General features: G+C 44.9%; 2 protein-coding genes across 4 annotated transcripts in view; one reads left to right on the forward strand and one right to left on the reverse strand.

Annotated features, from left to right (window-relative positions):
* BYSL (bystin like) overlaps positions 1-5,430 on the reverse strand; it is a 9,145-nt gene extending 3,715 nt beyond the window's left edge. The window contains exons 1-4 of the mRNA XM_081010113.1: positions 5,089-5,430; positions 3,445-3,607; positions 1,294-1,432; positions 717-850 (exon numbers count right to left, since the gene is read on the reverse strand). Of these exons, the coding sequence (XP_080866239.1) occupies positions 717-850; positions 1,294-1,432; positions 3,445-3,607; positions 5,089-5,374 (722 nt within the window). The 5' untranslated portion in view covers positions 5,375-5,430. The remainder of the gene's footprint in view (positions 1-716; positions 851-1,293; positions 1,433-3,444; positions 3,608-5,088) is intronic.
* Positions 5,431-6,097: 667 nt separating this feature from the next.
* MED20 (mediator complex subunit 20) lies at positions 6,098-18,376 on the forward strand. Of its 3 annotated transcripts, none has more exons than XM_081010169.1 (4): positions 6,098-6,968; positions 9,978-10,132; positions 14,163-14,416; positions 17,298-18,376. In XM_081010169.1, the coding sequence occupies exons 1-4, from the start codon at positions 6,955-6,957 to the stop codon at positions 17,511-17,513; spliced, it is 639 nt and encodes a 212-aa protein (XP_080866295.1). In that variant the 5' UTR covers positions 6,098-6,954; the 3' UTR covers positions 17,514-18,376. The 3 variants fall into 3 exon arrangements, with proteins under 3 accessions (XP_080866295.1, XP_080866294.1, XP_080866296.1); XM_081010168.1 differs by lacking the exon at positions 6,098-6,968 and adding an exon at positions 7,013-7,463; XM_081010170.1 differs by lacking the exon at positions 6,098-6,968 and having other exon boundaries at positions 9,996-10,132; positions 14,168-14,416.
* Positions 18,377-18,608: the final 232 nt, after the last annotated feature.

Here is an 18,608-nt window from a genome sequence, read left to right on the forward strand (position 1 = left end):
CATACCTTTTTGCTAGTTTCTTAACAGTTCGTTCAAACAAGGGTCATTCAAACGCTGATAGATAGATAGAAAGGTCATTTTTTAATCAGACACTGCATATTATCTTTGTTCCTGCTTGGATACGCTTTGTCAAATAACAGGTTTCTTTTTATAAGAGGAGCCTCATGCACTGCAATACTGGGCAGGAGTAGTTGAGTAGATGAGAGGAGGGGTGCTAGTGGTGAGATCAAAGCAACCTGACTGCTCACACACTGGGGAGAGGGGCAGGGGGCAGAATTTGATCTTGTGCCCAGGATTTGATGGGGGGAGGGTTCCACTTCTGAAAAGCAGCAAACTTAAGCACAGGGTGATGCGTATGTGCATGCATTAAGAAGTGCAGTGTAGTGCTATGATCCCAAATGAAAGAAAAGGAGCTATTGGAAATATAAACACAAACTGCTCTGTAATCAATCCACACATTTACTTTTCCCACGTGTAGGACAGTGATATTGGAAACAAGTATCAGTAATATTGAAACAAGGACTTTCATTTCTGTATGTCATTGAACATAAGGACTCATCTGCTGCATAGTGCTGTATTTTGGCTATTCGATCTACTGCAGGATGAGCAGAGCAAAATGAAAGAATCAAAGGAATTGTGGCAGCTCATGGGATGGGGCAGGATGAAACCTTCAAGACAACACATTATTCCCTGCAGTGTCACAGATGGAGTCCTACCTTGTTGCCTGGTACATGGCAGCTGCTGTCCACGTTTCAGGCTCTGTGATATACAGGATCTGCTCCCAGTTGGACAAGGCTGGGATGATCTTGAATGCTTTAGGCAGTTTCCCACTCCTATATTTTGACAGCACCTGAAAAAGAAATGGGGGGGGGGGGGAGAGAGAGAGAGAGAGAGAGATGAATTTAACACGGACAAGCAGATAAGGCTACTTTATTCCAGGGTTTATACCCATTGTTTAAGAGATCTTCAGTGAATGTATTTTAAGAAGCATTCAGATAGGATATTCTTAATTTTCCACATACTAGCAAAATCTGTACCAGTCTATCAGCATGGAAACAAATTCTAGTTAATATTCATATGTATAATGCATCATCTTAACCTATAGTGCCAGTATGGAAACACAGCCATTAGCTGTTCCCCACCCACACCAATCATGCTATGGGTGGTGAATCAGAGCAAGCAAAGAGTTGCCCAAAACTAAGATTTCTAAACGCTGCAGCAGCTGGACTAAGTCCAACCTGATGTGTGCAGAAGCACACACACCTATTTGCACAGAAGTAGCATTACTCTTACTTCTCTGACACCCTTGTAGACTTCCAGGACACGGGGATTAAGCTGTGGCATGGGCCGACCAGATATTTCGGACATCACAGTTTCCACCTCTGTCTGCTTCTCAGTGATCTTCTCCATGATAATGTCTGCCAAGGTGCGCCTAATGGGTATCCAGAGGAAACAATATGGATCAGGGAACTTAGAAAGCTCATTGGCAAATCAAAGCAACAGAGGCAACAATAAGATTGATTCCCAGCCTAGAATTTAACAGGAGAGATGAAGTTTCCACATGTGATATCCCTTGCTCACGTGGCTACCCACCTTTGCTAAGTGAACTGTCTGCCATACTGGTACTGTTCAGTGAAAAAGGCTGCTGTGCAATACAAACAAGCCTGAAGGTGGCAACAGGCATCTGCTGAGGACAAGATCTTGGGGTTCTAGCTCAATGAAGATATTGACAACAAGAACGGGCAGCTCTCAAAAGTTTTAAAGGTTAAATTAAAATTTCAATTCACAAAAATAACGTGATGCCAAAAGAGAGGTGTCAGCCCAAATCTATTTTGCATGAAGAAATTCTAACATGGGTAAGTCATATGAGGGCCATAGGTTCCTGCTCTGCATTCCAATCTTGGAGAAAGGAAACTTGGTCATTACTGGGCATGCCAAACAGAATGGGCTGAAAATTGTGCTTCCTGCTACCCGTGCAGTATCAAAGACGGCATGCCTAAAATAATAACTAAAGCACCATCTGCTGGTTAAAACAAAAATAAGAACAGAATTGAAAAGTATACTTGGGTGCTAGCTTGCTTTACTTATTGCTGAGAATGAAAATATGCCAGTTCCATAAGCAAAGCAGTGCCAGAATTCTTAGATGAGATATTCTGTTAAGGGTCTGTTCACACATAAAAGTATCACTGTAATACTAAATGGCTTCTACTCAATTGTTCCCTTCTCCGCATACATTAGCAAAAATGTGCAGATAGTCCGATATAGAAAAACACAAGGTACCTGGGGGCCTAAAAAATTCAAATATTTTTTCTGTACAGCCAGCTTGACAACAAGTTTTAATTCCCCTACATAAGACTGCAGTTGTTGCTGGGATGTCAGTGGCCTCAGAAAGCAGCACCAAGATCTGCTGTGTGTGCAGAGACTACAGGTTATGGGGAACACTATCAGAGGTGGGCAACCTTTGCCCCTCCAGATGTTGCTGAACTACAACTCCCATCATCCCTGGCCATTGGCCATGCTTTCTGGGGCTGATGGAAACTACAGTACAGCAACTTCTGGAGAGTCAAGGTTTTGCCAATCGTGGACTATCTGCATGTACCACAGGCACATACAGCACCACAAATGATCATAAGGAAGGAAAACAACCACTGTGAAACTCTATCATATTCTTTTTCTTCACTCAGAACCCACTCAAGTATAACCAATACAAAATAGGCACTTGCACCCAGGGCTCATTGAAGTGATAAAACTCAGAGTGGGGGTGGAGGTAAAACCATATAGCAAAGATAACTTAGTCACCTAGAAGCCTAACAATTTCAAATAGTTTTACAGTCCTGTACACAGTTCAACGAGCCTTAATTCCCTTCCAGAAAGGAAATGGCTCACAATTAATTTTACACTGGATAACTGTCACAGAAGAAGTAGGACATTACACATTCTTAAAAACTGCATAAATGAGAATGGACAAGGGGGTAAGGGAAAGAGTATACACACATCTTCCCTACCAGATGGCTGTCAAGCAACATAGCCTAATTCAAGCTCAATTCACTCAGAGACAAAAACATTAACAGCTTTACTCCACATATGCTCACTCAGGCACTTTTACAAGTCCCACACAATGTCCATTCTGTGCTTGTAGGTACTTCCGTACTGAAAGTTTGGTTCCTTACACTATGGAACTCCCTGCCCATTGACATTAAGCAAGTACCTTCTTTGTATAGTGTTTTAGCACCTGCTAAAAACATTTATGTTTAGGGAAGCCTACCCAGACATGTAAAGTTGACATGTATAGTGTGTGTGTATAAAACTGCTGATTTGATTTATATTTTTGTTTGTCAACTTGCTTTTCATGTCTAAGTTTTTACCACTAAGCAATCTATAAATACTGCAACATAAAAAATAAAGTCTAAGCAACTGTCAGGATTTGAGCACTCCAGTGTTTACCTCAGTGGTGGATTCTTGTTCATGAACATCTCAATGGCTTTTTCATCCTCTGGATTCACAGTTACCTCATCACAGTACTCTCCCTTCCCCATCGCTGCAGCTTGCTCCAGTGTTGGCCACTCATCATCATCTGTATCTGAATCTCTGTCCTTTGAGGAAGGTCCTGGAAAGAGTAGAACAAATACAGGTTTGGATATTTCATCAGAATAAACAAATCCTGGCTCAGTGGTAGAGCGTCTGCCCTGGTTTGATATTTGGCATCACTAGCTAAGGCTAGTGCCAGTTGCTGTCAAAAATACTGGGTAAGGTGGAACAATGGTCTGACTTAGTATAGTGCAGCTTCCTATGCAGCTACTTCTTTCAGGTCTCGGAAACTTAACAAAAAAAAGTTATAACTATAACACATGGAACCTGCAACAAAGCACTGAAGTGTGAAATGCTCCTTCTTCAAATATCTAAAGGGCTGTCACATGGAAGATGGAGCAAGTTCGTTTTCTCCTGCTCTGGAGGGTAAACCTCATGGACCCCCTTGGAAAATGGTAGACTCTTTCACGAGAGGTTTTAAAGCAGAGGCTGGGTGGCCATCTGTCAGGTATGCTTTAGTTGAAATTCCTGCAATGCAGGAGGTTGAACTAGATGACCCTCAGGGTCCCTTCCAACTCTATTCCAAAAATTCTGTTTCCCATTATCTCATCACATTTTTCTGTTCCTCCCCCAACCAAGTGGGTTAGCATTCTCTGGCCACTAAGCACTGCCTATCGGGTTGGTCCACAGGCCTCCCAGAGCTTTATAAGCTACAACTCCCACCAGCCCCATCTATGATAAATTATTATTATTAATAATAATAATAATAATTTATTTATATCCCACCCATCTGGCTAGGTTTCCCCAGCCACTCTGGGCAGCTTCAAATAAAATATTAAAAATACAATAAAACACCAGACATTAAAAACTTCCCTAAACAGGGCTGCCTTCAGATGTCTTCTAAAAGTCAGATACAGTGGACGCTCGGGTTGCAAACGTGATCCATGCGGAATGCACATTTGCAACCCGCAGCAGTGCATCTGCCCACGCACAGGTTGTGATTCGGTGCTTCTGCGCATGCGCAAAGCGCGATTTTGCGCTTCTGTGCATGTGTGACGGCCGAAACCCAGAAGTAACCCGTTCCTGTACTTCCGGGTCTCGGCGGTCCGTAACCCAAAAAACCGCAACCTGAAGTGTCTGTAACCCGAGGTATGACTGTTGTTGTTTATTTCCTTGACATCTGGTGGGAGGGAGTTCCACAGGGCGGGCGCCACTACGGAGAAGACCCTTTGCCTGGTTCCCTGCAACCTCGCTTCTCGCAGTGAGGGAACCAGCAGAGGACCCTCGGAGCTGGACCTCAGTGTCCCGGTTGAACGATGGGGGTGAAGACGCTCCTTCAGGGATAGCATTAGCAAGAGCAGATGTTGCAGCCCAGCCCCACCTGGAGGGAACCAAGCGGGGAGGAGGAGGCTGGCGCTCAGAGTGGGGTCCTTCCCAGCCCCACCTGAAGGTGCAGGGGGTTGGAGTCAAGCAAAGCAAGTGACCCCCACCCCACCGTATGCTGCGGCCCAGCCTCCTCGTGGAGAAGAAGAGACCCCGGCGAGCCCACGGGAAGCTCACCCAGGACGGTGGTCTTCGCCTTCTCGGGCTCGCCTCCGCCCGCGGCGCCGTGCTCGGCCTCCAGCTCCTCTTGCTGGATCCGAGCCTGTTCCAGGATCCTCCGGGAGAGCCTCTCGTCCACGTACTCGTCCTCGCCGCCGCCGCCGCCATGCTCCCCCGCTTTGCCCCGGCGCTTCACCCTCGTCACGGGCTTCACGGAGTCGCCCTGGAGGATCTGCTCGGCCAGCGGAACGGACGCCGCCTTCGCCGCCCCGCCGGAACCCCTCGAGCGCTTCACTTTCGGCATGGTGCCCCCCGAGCTGAAGAGCCGGCACACGTGTGAGGGGGGCAGTTGCAAAGCGCATGCGCGCTCGTGGAGAACCCTTCCGACCACAGAGCTATGAATGGACAGAGACGCGTCGTTGCCCGGATAGGCGGTTTCCGGGCTCCCGTTGAACTCTACAGCAGAGATTCTTGCGGCATCCCCAGCTGTTGAGGCATAGTAAGCCTCACTGCTTATGGCGAAAGCTGACGGTCAAATAAATTGTCTTAGTCTCCTTTGGTGGTGAGAGGTTGGGGTGCGAACACAAGCAAATAGGAAATAGCACAAGCGACGCTGACACAAAACCCCACACATACATTAAGTAGGATAGAAGCATTGCCACCCGACCCCGATCCTACTCACCATGCCCCCCACCTCTTTCCCCCTTTTCTTCCTAAGGTAACACTAATGTCTCAGCAAATGAAACTGATCTGTAGAAAATGTAACTTGAAAAAAGAGACATTGCACATACTTTTGCAAACCAAGAAATCTTTAATATAAAAATGTGGGGGTTTTTTAAAAAAATACAAATAAATAAATAAATAAATTGTGTTAGTCTTTAACTGAGTCTTTGCGAGTTTGCCTAAGTGTGGGCCACCCTCTTGGTTTCTTAGAGAAGCCATTTTAAAATGCCCCTCGGGGCCGGAAGTGACAGCTGCCCATAGCAATCAGTGGAGGAATCCCGGGATCTCGCGCTGGCGGCGCTGCGGTGTCTGCTCAGGGGCAAATGGCCGCGGCAAAGTCGGGCGTGCTTTCCCTTGCTGAGGGAGAGCTTATTTCGTGTGAAGAAGCACACCCCCCCTCAAAGGAAAACCCCCATATGAACAGCTCTGCCTGTTCAAACTTCCGTGGCGATGCAGCCCCCTGTCCTCACACTGCAGATCCGTGTTTCAAGCCGAGGCGGAGAAAAAACATGCCCCACCCCAGCTCTGCAGTGTTGACGTTGGGGGCTTGACAACAACCCTGCGGTGTAGGAATACTCTCAGTGTAGGTGGGGTGTGAAGCTGGAGCGCATGGCAGCAACACGACCCTGCAGTATCATCGCAGGTTAGAGCTGACGCTGAGACTGGTTTGGCTTTGCAGACCAAAATCCCACTCAATTCATACTACAGCTTATAGCTGTAGCGCTTATTTATTATATTTTTTAATTAAAAAAAAATCCCGCCTTTCTTCCACCGTGGGGGGTTTCCTTCTGGTCCCATTTCATCCAGGTACTGATCCAGACCCGGATCTCGGGCAGGATGGCTTCATAGATGCCCACATTGCTCCTCTCTGGACGATGCTTCTGCATTACCTGCTTGGAGCACCAGGTGGCTGGTTCTGGATGGGGCCTTTCTCAGCTCGGTTGCATCACTTCCTTTTGGCTTTCTTCTGTGAGAGCGTGGAAGGCGAGGCTGTTTCTTCGTCCCTGTTCCGGCAAGGAGGCTCCTGTGCAGACGCCCCGAAGAGCATTCTTTGCACGCGTTTAAAAGGGCAGGAGGGAAGCGCCTTGGAGCCGCGATCGATCTTTCTTTCTTTTTCTTCTGCAAGGACTACCCCTGTCTCTCGCGGAGGCCGTCGGAAGCATGGGAGTCACCTGGTACGGCATTTTGACTCGGGTATTGATTGACTCGGGCATTTTGCTGCCGCAGAGTTTGTAGCAGGCTGGTGGTGCTTGATGGGAGACGATCAGTAGCCGAAAAGACTTCGAAAAGGAGTTGGGGAAGGATAGGTTTTAGAACTGTAACGTGTGAACACGCGAGCGGCGGGTTTTGTAGTAGAATTGGGTTACCGGCGCTTTAAAGACAAGGCGAGTCGAGATGCTCGTGAAGCAGCAGCAGCGGGAGGCAGGGTTGTTCAAATAGATGCAACTGCCGTTGAGACGCCTTCAGCGGGGGGAGGGTGTAAGTAGGTGACCTGGCTGTATGAACGAATTGCGTGTCCCCGCAAACGGGGGGTTGTTGCAATAGCTGAGGCAGTTGCCTGATTATGAGAAAGGAGGATATCGGTTTGTGACATTCAGGCTGAGAAGATGAAGGACGCAGAGAGTCAGGATCCTTGGGTGGATGCATTTGACATTAGAGGCTGGATGTAGGCAAGTATGCGCTTGCTGGTACCACCACAGCTTCACCGCACCCCTGCCCTGGATTCAATAATAATAATAAATACCCTGCCCATCTGGCTAAGTTGCCCCATTAGTAACACATCCTCTCAACCTAGGTGGAAACTCAAGGCAGGAGATAAAAAGGGAGAAGACAATGGACAATGAGGTCTAACAAAGGGTCATCTGGGATCTGGTCAATTATTGCTGTTGACTTACCTTTAGATATATAAATGACAGATTTTTAGTATTTTATTTCAAGTCCACCTTTCTTCCAGGGTGGCAAGTGCTGTTTGTTTAAATGGTAAACACAGTTCTCTTTCCTCGTTTTATCCCCATGAGAATCCAGAGAGACCAGTATTATGGGCATAGCAATCCAAGCCTCCTTGAAGTTCTGGGGAAGAGCTGAGCTGGATCCGGAAACAGCCCCATTGCCGTCACATGACAGAATTGAGCCTGATTGCTGTGCTAGCTCCAGGCTGCCACAGCAAGTTGCCCCCTTCTTTCCCCCACCAGCTTGAGGGGAACAGGCACTGGTTGTGGTTTGGATTGCACCCTAATTAATTCAAAATAGTTAGCCTTTCCACACTAGTTTACAGGAGAATGATGTAAAAATATAGACAATAATAAAATATTTTTATACTACAATTAAAATATACATATTGAAGTAGCTAGTGCCACAACTGGGGGCTGCTGGGTTGTTGTTGATTCATTGCAGGGCCTTCTCAGTGACAGCTCCCCACCTGTGAAATGCCCTCCCTCATTCTTGACTTTTGGGAGGAATTTGAAAAGATTCCTCCTCACTGAGCCAATGGATGGCTGAAAGATACTGTTCCTGGAAATCCTGAAATCATTAGCTGAGATCAGGCTATTGTTTTTAAACTATTTTTAGAATGCTTATAAACTAGAACGTTTTTGAATTTTAAAAAGTAATTTTAATGACAGTGTTTTTATGATACTGTTGCTGCACTGGGCTTCTTTTGATGTAAGGGCAGGACCACTGGAGAGTTGCAGTGCCAGATGTAGCTGTAGAGACCGATAAGGGAGAGACATGTTTTATTGCAGGTGGGGCAGATGAAGGCATCTGGATTTGTTGCTAAAGGGGCACCATGGTGTTTCTACTCTCTGCGCTCCTCCCAGTGGTACATAAAGAAAAAACAAACCAAATTCAACACATCAGTCTCAAGAACTAGTAAATATAAACAAGAGCATCCTTATTCTATATAATCATAGTAAATGGGCAGATCTGAAACAAAGAAAAAACACTGTGTACCTTATTTCTCTTCTAACAACCTAGACCAGCCATACAACATTTTTAAAATGGTAAAAATTGTGTCTATGCTAAATGTGTGTTTCTTCACTAGTACACCATTACAGGGGTGTGTGTGTACGTCTATCAGCCTTGACAACCAACTGAATAAATTCTTGCCAATGTGTTTAGTTTTGTGCCTCATTGCCAGTGATACCCAGTGCATAGCACATTCAAGATGTGTAGAAAAACATCTGAAACAAGCAGATATTGTATAGTCTACCTCACTCTCAGTCTCATTCAAATGCTTTATACAGCCTTGCAAATAACATCATAAAAGTTACCAGGCCATAAATGTTTACTCACACACTTGCAGTACCTCAGTTACTTGCGGCATATCAACACAGCCAGTGGGAGAACAGCAACTCTCTTCTAGTCTGTCTTCCTAGTTGTAACTATTGCAAGTAACTGTTAATAAGTCTATATTTGTAGTTACAGAATGCTCTTGGTTATAAAGCAGATTCCACAGAGTATGAGAATTTTTGTGGCTTGAGTTAACACTCCACACTCTTCCATGTCAGTTTAGCCTATATACATAAGTCCCCATTTATTAATTATTTGAGTTTTTGAAAGTGGCTTTAGATAAATTATGTGACAGTCTACAAAAACCAGGTATGTCTCCCACACTATTGAAACTTAGATGGTAAGCCTCTCGTGGCAGACAATTTTTTTGTGTTTATTTACTTGTTTATCACTGCCCATGAAACATCCCAAAGCAGTTAGCAATTAAAAATAGATATACAGTGGTACCTCGGGTTAAGAACTTAATTTGTTCTTGAAGTCTGTTCTTAACCTGAAACTGTTCTTAACCTGAAGGACCACTTTAGCTAATGGGTCCTGCTGCTGCTGCTGCTGCTGCACCGCTGCTGCACGATTTCTGTTCTCACCCTGAAGCAAAGTTCTTAACCCCGAAGTAATATTTCTGGGTTAGCGGAGTCTGTAACCTGAAGCGTCTGTAGCCTGAAGCATATGTAACCCGAGGTACCACTGTAATAACAATATAAATTTGTTTTTACTACAATCTACTTTGCAAAGGGGTCATATGCACTGGTAGTGCTATGTTAATATTGACAATAAAGATGTTACAAACATGGGCTTCTTTGGGTAGCATATAAAGAACGAAAGTACATAGTGGCTGTGATTTTGATCAATGAGGTTTTTTGTTGTTCTTGTTGTTGAAATCCTTTCTCCTGTATTAGTGTTTCCCAGATGCCAGTGACGGAGGGGAAGAGTGTCCAGCAAACAGTTGAAATTTTAACAAGAAAGCTTGAGCTGCTTGGAGCAGAGAAACAGGGAACCTTTTGTGTAGACTGCGAAACGTACCACACTGCACCCTCCACAATGGGCAATCAAGGTAAGCATTTAATTTCCTACAATTTAAATCTACAGCAGGTCAAACCACGACTGTTCATTCTCTTTATTTACCAAAAAGGATTTGAGCCCTTAACATGGGTGCACCCATTTTAGTGTTTATGCAAGCAGCAACAACCCACCCTCAAGAATCTCCCTATTTCCCCCCCAAGGGTGGAAAAGCTTAATTAATTCTCCTCTCACAAACCATGTTGCTGGTACAGTGGCCTTAACTGCATTTTCCTAAATAAATACATAAATCCAACACATCCAGAGGCTGGCTAACAATCCTGGACTACACTGCAGGGGTGTCATACATTACTCTCCCCTCCCACCCACAAAACGAAAAAAAAGTACGGCAGCACTGGAGTACTTTGCAGGGCTGTAACTCGTGCTTTCTCAAACACAGTATCTAGCCCCTGTAACATCGATATACTAATGATTGATTTTATTTGTATTTGTATTTGTATTAGCAGGGTATTTTTTAAAAAATATACACATACTCAGAAAAATATCAGTTTTGGCATTAAACTGAACCTGAGTCAGAAAGAACATGAACTCCTGCCTTTGCTGCTAACTTTTGGAACCATCACTTCTCTACTAAGGAATATGAGACATCATTTCCATATGAACCAGTCGCTTCTCCATTGTAGGAATGTAGAGAGAAAAATTTAAAGTGGCCAAGGAAGTCCTAAAAACGGCTTCAGAATGAACCAGGAAGTCCCTTCTCTGGACAATGAAGGAAGGACTTCCTGGGTCATTTTGAAATCATTTGGGGGGTCTTCTCTTCAAGTTGTATGAATCTAAATTTCTCTCTAGCACTCAGCAATCACAGTGGGTTCATATCTCACAAAGCAATGGTTTTGAATGGCACCGATACATTTTGCTTCATAATCTTTGTTCTAAAAGGGGTTGAGACTTACTTAAAAAACTAAAATCTCAGAGTGTACCCACCCTCCACTGGCTTTGGGCTGGTATAGATGTACCTCTTTGCACACACACACCCTTTTCAGCATCCTTGCTTGTTCCATTGACTGCAGTGTGAACAAAGTTCAGTGGACCTTTGCATCATTAGTCAGGATCCAACCCACTAGCGCCAAGCACTTTTAGCATCATCAGATAAACCCTGCAAGTAAGTCTTTGAAAGAAACTTTTACACAAAAACTTGTTGACAAATGAACATTTCAGCAATGTTTGTGTCTTCCAAATGACATATGATTGATTCAAGGTTCCATTAATCTAAGCAAAACATATTTTACAAGCTATGTGATACTTGTTAGACCTGAATTAAATTCATCTGGAAGATAATTAGCAGAGCTGAGGTTTTACAGTGGTAGCTGAAGCCAGATTTCCTGAAGGAACTTGGAAACGTTCAGTGTATTCCTCATCACCCTGGAATATGGCTCAGGGAGTTTGGCATTCTGGATTGCCAGCAAATGTTCTTTGCCACTTTCTCATAAGTTAATTATTTTCCCCTCTAGATGTCAGCAGTGTGCTTGGGCACCCATCCTTTTGCCTCAGGTTCATAAACATGGCTGGATCCATGATTGCTAGCATGGAGATACATACCGTATTTTTCGCACCATAGGACGCACCGGACAATAGGACGCACTTTGTTTTAGAGGGGGGAGAACAAGAAAAAAAATTATCCCCCTCTCTGCCCAGCGCCCCTTCAGCGAAGCGGCAGGAGGCGCTGCGCAGAGAGGGGGAGAACTTTCCCCCTCTTGTTTTCCCGCTCTAAAACAAGGTGCCATTTAAGCGTTCAGGCGGCTACCTTGGAAGCCTGGAGAGCGAGAGGGGTCGGTGTGCACTGACCCCTCTCGCTCTCCAGGCTTCAGGGTCCTTTCGACCTGCTCTTTGGGGCTGGCGGGGGGAAGCCCACCACCAGCCCCAAAGAGCAGGTCAGGGAGCAGCGGAAAGGCGCAGCGGAGAGGCTCCTGCCATAGCCGTGCGTCACCTCTCCAGCCGGGAGAGGGTCGCGGGGCTATGACTTCTTTAGCCCCGCGCGCGCTCTCCCGGCTGGAGAGGTGACGCACAGCTATAGAGGCTCCTGCCATAGTCGCGCGTCACCTCTCCAGCCGGGAGAGGGTCGCGGGGCTATGGCTTCTTTAGCCCTGCGCGTGCTCTCCTAGCTGGAGAGCTGACGTGCGGCTATAGAGGCTCCTGCCATAGCCGCACGTCACCTCTCCAGCCGGGAGAGGGTCGCGGGGCTATGGCGTCTTCGCTCCATAGGACGCACACACATTTCCCCTTCATTTTTGAAGGGGGAAAAGTGCGTCCTATAGAGCGAAAAATATGGTATATTTCTGCAGTTTCTCAGTAGGGCTTGAATCAATTCCCTACTCCTGGCTTTCACTAAGCACATTAAAACTGTGGAGAAAAACAGCAAAACACCACTAGAGCTGTACTGTAAGCATATCTGGGAGTAAGCCCTATTAAACCCAGTGACAGTGAGTATCTGAATTAAAAATAGATCGGATTAGGCTGCCTGTATAACTACTAGTTTAATCTGGAGAGAAACCCTGCAGTGATTTTTTAAAGAGGTATTTCTAAAGCCTCATTTAGATTAGTTATAAAGATGCATCTTATTTGGAATCCTAAAACAGTTGCAGCACAGGGGACAGTTACATCAGTTGCTAACACATCATTGTACTTGCCTTAAAAAAACAACCCCAGACCAACTTACATTACAGACATTAAAATCAGGTATAAAAACAGAAGTCTAAAATCACATCCATTCCAAACATATATAAAAGACAGGTCTAATACAACCCACACCACTCAAAACTGGAAAGAAATAGGCCACAAATATACCCCAAATCCTGCAAAAGCATCGTTTTTGCCTGGTACAATTCCCACTGGTACAGTAGGACCAACATTTGCTATTACTGAATCGATCCATTGATCAGATCAGCTTAATCCCTTCATTTTAAGGGGGATTGGCAAACTTTCTCTGGAGTGTAACAGAGATGCAGATCTTAGTACTAATGTCTACTTAGGCATGGCTACAATGCAGGGCTGGCTAGCCTGTGGGCTGGATTCAGCCTAGCAAGCTGCAGGAAGTGGCTTGCCAGCCCCTACAACTTTTTCTTTGTCTCCCGATCTCAGCGCTGAGTTAGGGAGACAAAACGTTCTATGTGCTCTTTAGAGGTGACATTGAGGGCAGCATTTCCCCCACCCCTCCCACTCCAGTGGTAGGGGAAGGATTGGAAGCACTGTACGTATTTTGTTCCTTACAGAAGTACCTCTGAGTTCTAAAAGGCAGCATTTCCCCATGCTGTCCCTGACCTACCAGAGGTGGACAGGGAAGAGTGGGCTCTCCTGGTGCAGGACTTCTTCCTGTCCTCCTGCCCTAGGGCTGCCATACATCCGGATCTTCCCTGGGTTTGTCCAAAAAAAGTTCAACAACTTTTGGGGTGTCCTGGTTTTTACTTTTTGAAATGTGGCAACCCTATCCTGTCCCCAGCCCTCTGGAGCTGACTTTGAAGGTCCATGGGGAGCCAGAGATCATGGAGGAGTAGACCGGTGAGGGAGAGGAAGCTCTATTGTGTGTGCAGAAGTCCATTGTGCCAATAGAGCTGCAACACTGGATACAATCCCAGGTCTTGTGTTCACTGTGCTCTGCATAGTACTGTGCCACAATAGATTCATTAGGCTTCTGAAGATTTTTGCAATGACTGTTGTAGTTCAAATTATAGTCAAACCCCTCTTCTCTCCATCTTGCAAAAGAATGTTGTTGAGTGTACTTTTGTAAGGAGGTTAAGCGGATGTGTATCTGAAGTATATACTCTAGAAAGAACAAATGCTCATTTATCTCAAGATCATGGTTCTTTAAGTAAAATAACATTGATTGTGTTTTGCTAGCCTGGAAAAGCCATTCAGCGACCAGCGCGACGTAGAGATTCTGTAACAGCCCCAGTGGTTGTCAAGCAGCAAAGAGACAAAGGAAAATGTAACAGATGTTTCATTTTAAAGCATCTTAAGAGGGAAGGAATAACAACCTTGAAGTGAAAGTAATGCTGCTCTTGTTTCAGGGCAGGCTGCCAAGCTGATGTATGTGATGCACAATTCCGAATATCCCCTCAGCTGCTTCGCTCTCTTTGAAAATGGTCCTTGCCTCATAGCAGATGCCAACTTTGACGTACTTATGGTAAAGCTGAAAGGCTTCTTTCAGAATGCCAAAGGGAACAAGATAGAGAGCCGGGGAACCCGGTACCAGTACTGCGATTTCTTGGTGAAGATTGGCACTGTTACCATGGGGCCCAGCGCCCGTGGTATATCTGTGGAGGTAAGGATGCTCCTCAAACAAGGGGGAAGGTGGGATATGAGGTAATATATTACATGGCTCCAGCTCAGGACAGGTATAGCAAACAGTTTACTGAATCAGGAAACATATCTAATAAGTATATAGGAGGTGAGACGGTCTTTGTGGGCCTTTGAGGTGGTGTGGACTGCATGGTAACTGGGGCTCTTGGGAGCTGGAGTCAAACAACATCTGGAGTGCCACAGGTTTCCCAGGCCTTCCATAGGACATAACAGTACCTGGTTTATCCCCTCAGAGCATGCAGCTAGGTGTGCACACAGGCAGGGCACCAGGGCGATCCAGGGTTCATGAAACCTACACAAACCCTTCCCATATCCCTGTCCAGACTCCCACCCCACCCCACTGTGGTTAAGGGGTAATATCTCAAAAAGGGAGTTGCTATGTTGTACTCAATTTTTCCTCCACATGTGCTGAGAAGCCTTTCTTTCCCTTCATGATCTTTTATCTCTGTGCAAAGCCGTGACTATTTCAACCTGAGGGTCCACAAGTTGGTTGATTTGCTTGGCACACAGGCTTTAAAAGAAGTGATCCCGTTACAACGAGCTTACTAAGCACCATTTGTAGCACATTAGCTGTGTAACTGTTCTCCATAGAGTGTTTTGTAGGCATTGTATAACACGAGCTCTTTAAGGGGCGAATATATGCCTGGTTCATGAAAAATGAAAACTGGATGGATGGGCAATTCTTGGCGGAGCAGATTCAGACAGCTGACAGCTCGAGGTCACTGAGCTGTTTCAGTTGAGGGAAAGCCCAGTGTCAGTGGGGTGACATCCTTGGGCAGTTGTCAGTGCCCCAGCAGAGTCCACTGCTGCTTTTCCTCAAGACGTTTTAAAAAGCTAATGCATACCAGTGCTATCTTGGAGTTTATGGCAGTGCCCCGGAAGTTGAGCGGTCTTGGAGCAGTGTAATGGTGTGTGTGTGTGTGTGTGTGTGTGTGTGTGTGTGTGTGTTGGTGGCTGTTTTTACACTGCTAGATTCAGAATTTGCCATTTCTATCTCTGATGCCATTAGGAGCTATCACTGGGGCAAGTGGAGCTAGGTGCCATCAATATGCTGGTGACGCTCAGCTCTCGTTGTCCATAGCATTAAAAGCAAGAGGCAGTGAAGATCCTGGGCCAGTGTCTGGATGCAATGGTGGGCTGAATGAGAGGACATAAGATGAGCCTGAATCCTGGCAAGAAGGAGGCTCTGTGGGCAAGTGGTTTTTGTGTCTGAGAAGCTGGTCCATTGCCTGCTACAGATGGGGTTGCGCTCCCTCTGAAGGAGCAGGTATGTAACCTTGCCCTTGGTGGCAAAGAGGGCAGACAGCTGCAACCATTCCTGCACTGGGTCATCTTGGTAACTTCAAGGCTACGCTACTTGAATACACTCTACATGGGGCTTCCCTTGTGCTTGGTCCAGAAACTGCCATTAATGCAGAATGCTACAACAGAATGGTTGACAGGAGAGTCTCTTGGCATATTACACCTGTGCTCAAAGTGTAATCCATTTGTTAGAATGGAGGTTGTGTTACTAATTGAACTTTGGCTTGGCAATCCAGACAGTTAGGTCTTTTAATTTCAACAATTTTTAAAAAGTATTATCAAAGACCTAATCCTGTTTACAGATGAAACCTTTTCCTGTGAACAGGATGTGCTGTCTTTGGTTCTGAACTAATCAAAATGCATTTGAGAGGGTGTGATTCACAAATTAAATTTGAGTTGTTTATGCCGATTTATGGGCATGGTTTTGATTTTTAAACAAGGCTAGTCCAATGCCTATGGAGAACTGAATGGGTAGTGGTTAGCAAGCTCTGAACATAGACATACATACACAAACCTGCACAAAGCTTTTCTTTTGGATTTGTAGCATTAAACCTTTGTTGTGCAATGAATGCCAATTAAAACAAATGACACGGTAGCCTTGATGATCTCAGCCAAAGGCATGATCCACTGATCAGAACCAAAGGCATACGCTTGAAAAGCTGACACTTTCATATCACTACCTAGTACTTACTTGCTGTGTCACTTTGTCAATTACCTAGGCATTGCAGCTATACCGTATAAATACTACTTCCACCTCTGGGTTCAGTAATTGTCTCTAATCAGCTGAGAGCTGTATCTCCATCTGCTGAGGATGAACAGTAAAATCCTAGAGGAAGGTAACTTGACTGGCAATTCCTCAGCTTTGGAACCATTTCTCCCCACCCCCGAGAGGTTTGCCAAAGCCTGGATTTGATCAGAATCCAGAATTAATACAACATTTGTGACATGAGCAAACGTTTTGTGACTTTGGCTAATTTTAGTCTTATGCTTATTTATAATAAAAAAAATTTGCTATGGACGCCACCCCAAAAAGGCACTGAATTTGCCCTTGCTTTGGGCATTTATTCTAATCTTGCAGTGATAAGCCCATACAAGCTTAAGGGTTGTAGCCATTGCTGCATGACCAGAGTTCTGTTTGCACAGTGGGAGTTCCCTTTCCTCACACTACGCGATTCCAAAATCTATTCTGGAGCACCTCGCAACCATATGGAGCAGATTTTGAGGATACATGGGTGGGGGCTGCAACGGAGAGGAAATTTCCATAGTACAAATGGAAATCTGCTGCTTGAACGAAACAGCAGTGTTTGATACAACCCTAAATAGAGCTAGAACTTGAGAGTGTCTGCTTGAAAGTTCTCAAGCGCCTCAGGATTTTCACAATCTCCATTAACCCTCAGCAATCTTTCTTGCAAAGAACGGGTGAGCCTCTCCACTGCTACTAAACATTATGCTTTTTGAGAGGTTGGGATGGAATCGTAACTGCCCGCTGGAGAGTTCTTGTTGGCGGCTGGCTGCTTCAGAGCTTTTGTTTCTGTTGCCAGGTGGAATACTGTCCGTGTGTGGTGGCCAACGACTGCTGGAACCTGTTAATGGAGTTCATGCAAAGCTTCATGGGAAGCCACGCTCCCGGAATCCCATCTGTGTTTGGCAATAAGCACGACAGCATCTACAGCTCGGCTGACACAATGGTCCAGTACATGGAACTCTTCAACAAGATTCGCAAGCAGCAGCAGGTGCCTGTCGCAGGAATCAGATGAGGAAAGCTTCGTAAGGCCTTATTTCACGGGAGCAATCAGTTTGCTGAATAGTCGGTTGAAATTGCAGTTCCATCCCAGTAGTCCAGATCGCAATTGTTTCCCATTAAATCAATGCAGTCTGTCTCCCTAAGAGAGGTAGAATTAATTCTGTCTCATCTCAAACCTCCAGGGGTATGCCTCTTTTATAATAATGGCATACTTTGCCTTAGACTGCTATCTCAGAGATCTGCCTCCCGCACTTGAAGCAAGATTCCTGCCCCTGAGTGGAAACTGGAGGAAAACAATCATCTTGAAGGAGCACAGGTTGAAATTGCATAGAAATAGGAGAATGGGCTTTGAGGGTCCTTAATTTCCTTCACTGGCTACGAGTGAATATGAAATTTCTATGAGAGTGAAAATAGGTTAATATGGCTTTTATTAAAGGAACTTTAATTTTGCATATTAATGTTGTAGATGTTATGTATTTTATAGATGTTATCCTATAATTTGCGGGAGATTTATATTTTGGGTTGAAACGTAATATCTCGTTGAAGCAAGCAAGATAAATTATCTGTTGGCTTATCTGTGTTTAAGTTATTGGCATCTTACTATCTTCAAAAAGCATTTGAGAGGAATAAAATGTTTGGGCTTTAGGTTCATTTCACTGAAGTCTTAGGGCTTAATTCCTCTGCCTTCTTGACTAATGTTTTCTGCTGGAACAGATAAAAGCCCTGACAGTGCAAAACTTGTACAGAGCAAGATTTCAGTCAAAATCACCAAGGCATCATTATCTTTTGAAGATGATATAAAAAAAATGCATACCTTGAAAGTTCTCAAAAATATTAAGAATGATGCTTATTAAAGAAGCTAACATGTTCACCTTATTTTATTTGTTTGTGTTTTAAAACTTATTTGTTATGTTTTGTTACTTCTACAGTTTGTTGTGTTTACTGCATTTAAAGCTTCCCAAATTAAAAGAAGAAAAAACTAATCTAGGACCCTCTCTTCTTTATTAATGGAGTCCAAATCTTGATAAAGAATTTGGATTGGCTGTGTAAACCTCCCCCCCTCCCAGCTTTACAATTGCCTCCCCCTTCACCCTGACCTATTTGTGTA

The sequence above is a fragment of the Podarcis pityusensis genome, assembly GCF_964106645.2.
Source record: "Podarcis pityusensis genome assembly, chromosome: 6".
In the NCBI taxonomy this organism is placed as follows: Eukaryota; Metazoa; Chordata; class Lepidosauria; order Squamata; family Lacertidae; genus Podarcis; species Podarcis pityusensis.

What these genes read in the sequence shown, in the direction of transcription:
- MED20 (XM_081010168.1), top strand. Translation starts at nt 7,435, where the DNA reads ATGCATTTGACATTAGAGGCTGGATGTAG. An exon ending in ACATTAGAGGCTGGATGTAG is followed by an intron (nt 7,464 to 9,977) that starts GCAAGTATGCGC and finishes CTCCTGTATTAG; the next exon opens with TGTTTCCCAGATGCCAGTGA. An exon ending in CTCCACAATGGGCAATCAAG is followed by an intron (nt 10,133 to 14,162) that starts GTAAGCATTTAA and finishes CTCTTGTTTCAG; the next exon opens with GGCAGGCTGCCAAGCTGATG.